Genomic DNA, 6,075 nt, shown 5'->3' with positions numbered 1-6,075 from the left:
CAACACAACCAAATACAGAAACGTGCTGCAAATACACACAATGCGACCAAATACAGAAGCGCTCTGCAAATACTCACAACACAACCAAATACAGAAACGTGCTGTAAATACGCACAGACCACAATGGAATGTTTAAGGGAACAGCAACAAGTGACGACCCATGGCTGGGACGTGTTTATCAATGTCTGCTCTGAAAGGTGAGATTTTTGTTTATTTTAACATCGTGATCATATGATTCCTTAGCTTTTTGGATATCATTAGCCTGAATAAGCCGACGAAATACACAATTACTGTAACTGTGAAATGTTATTTAAGCTGACTAGCTAATTTGCACAACGTCCCCTACGAAAATTAACCATGGTTTTAATATTAAAAGAAAAAACATGGTTACTATAGTTAAGTCATTGTAACCACAAATTAACCATGGTTTTGCTACACCAACCATAGTTTAACCATGGTATTTGTACAACTGTGGTTATACCATGGTAAATGGTATATGGTAATCAATATGCCAAAAAAGGTTACTACACTTTTACTATAACTTTATTAAGGGTTGTTGGGGTCCCCTATGCAGCTTTTATGCATTTGGTCGCATTGTGCGTATTTGCAGCACGTTTCTGTGTTTGGTTGTGTTGCGAGTATTTGCAGCACATGTGTTGTCAAACTGATGAATATATTCTCTTAATTTGCTGGTGCTTTTTCTATTTGCATATGTTTTCTTAAGTTGCAGTGTGTTGAGCTCTCTCGGCCACCATACTTAAGGGTTGGCTAGCCCAAAAATTAAAATTCATTTAATCACCCTCATGTTGTTCAAAACACATTTACTTTCTTATTTGTGTATAATACAAAAGAAGATTTAAAGTTTTTCAAGTTTTCGTCCATAGAAAGTTATTTGGGTTGTGTGTTTTTTTTTTGAGCCTCTTGACTTTCATTGTACAGACAAAAACTTCTTCAAATTATATTCTGATATGTCATGACGGTGAGTAAATGATACAATTTTCATTTTTGGGTGAACTATCACTTTAATATAATACTAAACATACACTACCATTCAAAAGTTTTTTGTTTGTTTTGTTTTTTTTGGTCAAGAAATGTAGACGTTTATTCAGCAAAGACATTCATTTGATAAAATTGACAGTAAAGATTTTTGCATTGTTACAAAATATTTCTATTTCAAATTAATTTTGTTCTTTTGAAATCTCTATTAATTTTTCACAAAAATAATAAGAAGCCAAAACTTTTCAGAATTGGTAGTAAATAAAAAATGTTTCTTGAGCATTAAATCAGAATATTAGATTGATTTCTGAAGGATCATGGGACACTGTAGACTGGATTAATGACTACTGAAAATGCAGCTTTACAATCACAGTAATAAATTACATTTTAAAACAGAAAACAATTATTTTAAAATGCAATAATATTTCACAATATTTTTACCATATTTTTAAAGTATCAAATAAATGCAGCATTGGTGAACATAAAACGCTTATTTTAAAAACATGATAAAGTCTTACAGAACTTTTCAGCGGTAATGTATGTATTCCTTTTCCAAATAATTCTAGCAAAGAATGAAGCACTTCCTCTGCCGTTCATATATTATGTCCAGTACATCATCCATGTGCATAATGTAAGAGTATATAAATTAAATATGTGTAGCTGTCTGCTCACCAGGACACATGTGTGCCATCATATGATACACAGCCCTCTAGTCGGCCTTGATTAGATCCAGAGGCAGCAGACAAAGGACTGTTTCTGGTGAATGGTTAAACCCACATTTTATCCATGCCACAGAGAAGCCTGTCAGAGAAAAAGAAGCTTGATCAATATCGCTGTAATATTTAATGACCAGTGAAATATTCATACACAGCTCTCGTAAATACAGATAAAATGAGAACGCATTATGGAAGTGAGGCAGAGAGTGAATGTCTCAGACAACTCCATCAGCACTCAGTAGGAACCAGATCTTTATATGATGCTGACCGAGAGCATCATGGCAGAGTCCATTAGTCCAGCTCCATTTCATTACACAAACATACAAGGTGGACTCACTCAGCCCTTGGAGTGGAATTTAAAAAATATAGGCCTATATATTAATGCATGGAGTAAAAGCAGAAGAGATTCATTTTGTAGATTTTTATTTGGAATAGCAAACACACAACACTGATAAGCATGCTTTTATGGAAAGCGTAACGGTGGAAATAAGATGTGCACATAATTAAATCTTAGATTCTCTCTGGACGACATAGAAGTGAGGGAAAGAAAGCAGAGCTGGAGAAAGGAATAACAGCAGGGCCAATATTGCCATCTCTGCCTGAGGGTTGCTCCCAGTGCTAATTGGCGTAACATTCTGCCAGTGGAGGGGAGCAAAGAGGGGGCTCCTATTTCGCATGGCTGGATTGAAGCATTGATGAGACATAAAGGCAGGGAGTAACTCTGGATATGCGGATGACTGCAGCCAAGCGATGGTTTCTCAAACAGAGGCAAAGAAATACAGTCTGTATTTTTTTCTGCTGAGAAGAGGTTAGATTTTGTACTGAAGTATGACTTGTACCGTCAGCGCCTGCAGCCTCAGGCATTCATTGCCCGTATGCTGAGACACATATAAAATTAGGTTCATGACTTCATCTGCACGTATGACTCAGTTTGTAGTGGCATTCACTAATAATAGCGTCTGACTGCAGTGCATTAAACACACTCATGTTCAGGGTGTAGTGTTCACACTGGCATATTTTTTTAATCAATGTCAGAAAGACATTCAATTAAAGTTTATTGAACTGTATAAACCTATTGCCTGTCCAATTTAGTGTATACTTCACTCAGAATAGTTCCCCCAGAAATGAATATACCCAACATGAGGCCATCCAAGATGTTGATGAGTTTGCTTCTTCATCATAACAGATTTGGAGAAATTTAGCATTACATCACTTGCTCCACCAATGGATCCTCTGCAGTGAATGGGTGCCGTCAGAATGATAGTCCAAACAGCTCACAAAAGCATCACAATAATCCACAAGCAATCAATGCAATTCCAGTCCATCAATTAACATCTTGTGAAATTAAAATCTGTGTGTTTGTAATAAACAAATTAATCAATAAGATGCTTTTAACTTTAAACCATTGCTTCTATTTAAAATATGAATTTTATATCCATAATATTGCTTTCTGCAGTGAAAAAGTTGTCTTGTCTGAATCAGGAGAGAATGAGGATCAAGCACCGTTTACAAGCAACAACCATCCAAAACATTTCTAAATATGTTGGTGGATTTTGATGTGAGAGGACAACAGGTGATGGACTTTTCACTGGAGGAAGCGTTATAATGGATTATGGACTCCTATTATGGCCAGAAGTGATGGATTAAATGCCTTAATGATGGATTTGTTTCTTACAAACACACAACTTTTCACTTCACAAGACATTAATTGATGGACTGGAGTTGTGTGAATTACTTGTGGATTATTGTGATGTTTTTATAAGCTGTTTGGTCTCTCATTCTGACGGCACCCATTCACTGCAGAGGGTCCATTGGTGAGCAAGTGATGTAATGCTAAATTTCTCCAAACCTGTTCTGATAAAGAAACAAACTCATCTACATCTTGAATGGCCTGAGGTTGAAAAAAAAATTTCAGCAAATTTTTATTTGTCCTATTCCTTTAATTACTGAGCTTGACAATATCAGTGAAGATAAATCTTTCTCAGTCCTCTCAGAGTCCTTTGCATGCAGGGAAGGTGAATGAGAAGGAAAATGTGACCTCTACAGCACTATGCAACTACGGTGCCACACAGCCAACGCGTTCTTCCAGTATGTCCTCTCTGCTACCTGCAGGAACATCTGCTGCCTTGTCGTTATTTGTCAGGTAATAGGTGCTGACCAGAAAAAAATAACTAAAGGTGTGTGTTGTAGAAAACAAAGAAATGTTTTTGTAATTCTGTCAAATCACTGAACATCCACAGGGCAGCACAGAAGTTGAATGTAATGGTTAGAAGAGGAAGGCACTTCTCAGAGAGCAGTGCTTCCCAGCGCATGACAAACTTCAGTAGTCTTCTGCAGAAATCTCCTCCTCCAACACCAGCAAACATTTTTCAAGCTGCTAGTAAGAGCAAAGAAACACCTGGGATGGGGAAGGTATGGCTTAAATGTTCACTGCAAATGTTAATTTTTGAATGTTTGCTACTAAAGAGTAAAGACCACCAAAATGTTTGGATGCTTATATTATTAAGTGATATATTGTTATATTATGGTCGTTTTTAATTTGCTATTACATTAGTAATAGACAGAATTCATAGATTTTACATAGGTGCACTCAGTAATTTGATTTATATTCTGCTGTTATGTAAATGTTTTAAGTTTTCAGTTACTGATTGTAGAAATATGCAAGCCTGAGAAAGAGACTGTAGAAATATGGAAGAGTAAAGGTTTAAAAACACACTGCAGGAAATAAAGAAATTGTGAGATATAAAGTCACATTATGAAATATTATGTCTGATTATGAAAGATACAGTTGCTAATTATGAGAAATATAGAGTAAGATTTATACTAGCATGCAAATGCTAGAATAACTAGAATTAATAACTAGAATTACACTACCATGCAAATGTCTTGGGGTCAGTAAGAATTTTTAATGTTTTTGAAAGGAGTCTCCTATGCTCACTAAGGCTGCACTTATTTGATCAAAATACAGTAAAGGCAATAATATTGTGAAATATTATTACAATTTAAAGTAACTGTTTTCTATTTTAATATCTTGTGATGTCAAAGCTGCATTTTCAAGAGCTATTACTCCAGTCTTCAGTGTCACATGATCCTGTAATTGTAATATGCTCATTTCTTATTATCAATGTTTAAACCATTGTGCTACTTAATATTTGTGTAAAAAAAAAAAAAAAATGTAGGATGCTTTATTGAATAGAAACTTCAAAAGAAAAGCATTTTTTTTAAATAGAAATGTTTTGAAATATTATAATAGTCTTTACTGTCACTTTTGATCAGTTTCATGGATCTTTGCAAAAGTATTTATCTCTTAAAAAAGAAAAAAAAATCTTACAAACTTTTGAATGGTAGTGTGGCTATTTTATTTTCTCAGTGGTGGATTACATCTTCCATGGTAAAAAAACCCCCAAAACAAATAAAAAATAATAACAATTCTCTGTTCACATACATCCATTATTTATTATTTAGTTAGCAAGATGAAGTGAGTATTTGACTGGTCATGGGATGTTAACATGGCAGCTACCATGACCTCCATGAAAAATTAAACAGCTTTATTAAGGTACTGTTATGACTGGAGTATTCACCATATACATGTTTTCTTTGTGTACCATTTTCTGAATAAGGAAAAATGCTCCTTCCTTACATACCACACCTCTGATCAGATGATTTAGATGTCATTCAGTCTGTCCTTGTGATGTGGCTGCTTTCTAGCTGCCTCACGATCTAGAGAAGCCTGCTCATACTGTAACCTCTGAATGCGATGTTAATGGCCTTCCCATTCCATCGCACCACCTCCTTGAGGAAGGGAAATCAATTTAGTTTAATTGTAGCTCGCCCTGACTTCACTCTCCACAGTTCACACTGATGGGACTTGTCTTGAGTTTCAAATTATATCGCTTTCAGGGTAGCACCTGGTAGCTAGATCGCACTCAGCACTGCACATCCAGCAACTGTAGCAGAGATAATGGATTCTTAAATAATTAATTTCGTGTAAATATGATTTGACAGACTCAGGACAGAGAAGATAATATCAGTGGACAAATGCATTAGATATCAGACAAAGCATTAACCTAAACCCGGTTTAGATGTGTGTTCAGTGAATTCATGCTTATAGAAAGTGGGATATTTTAAGTCTTAAATATTACTGTTATGGTTATAGTTATAGGAACAAGGAAATTTTTTGTCTCAGTAAAAGTTTGGCAATATAGATAGAGAGCATTAAATCATAAAGCATTCACTATCCGTATGATCAACACTGCATTAGCGTAGATTTCAACATTGACCACAGTGGTTTGGCTTCCTTTCACAGGTCTTATCCTCTAATGTAGGCCTTAAGCCCTAAACTAAAATTATTTATATATATATA

General features: G+C 35.2%; 1 protein-coding gene across 1 annotated transcript in view; it reads left to right on the top strand.

The window, feature by feature from the left end:
- Positions 1-6,075, top strand: part of LOC107696093 (kinesin-like protein KIF26B) — a 23,090-nt gene that overhangs the window by 7,389 nt on the left and 9,626 nt on the right. Inside the window, exons 4-5 of the mRNA XM_016496261.1 lie at positions 3,698-3,855; positions 3,953-4,124. Of these exons, the coding sequence (XP_016351747.1) occupies positions 3,698-3,855; positions 3,953-4,124 (330 nt within the window). The remainder of the gene's footprint in view (positions 1-3,697; positions 3,856-3,952; positions 4,125-6,075) is intronic.

This window comes from Sinocyclocheilus anshuiensis, unplaced genomic scaffold (genome assembly GCF_001515605.1).
Source record: "Sinocyclocheilus anshuiensis isolate Anshui unplaced genomic scaffold, SAMN03320099.WGS_v1.1 scaffold306, whole genome shotgun sequence".
Taxonomy (NCBI): domain Eukaryota; kingdom Metazoa; phylum Chordata; class Actinopteri; order Cypriniformes; family Cyprinidae; genus Sinocyclocheilus; species Sinocyclocheilus anshuiensis.
Note: the sequence above shows the minus strand (reverse complement) of the source record. Positions and strands in the feature narration are given on the sequence as shown.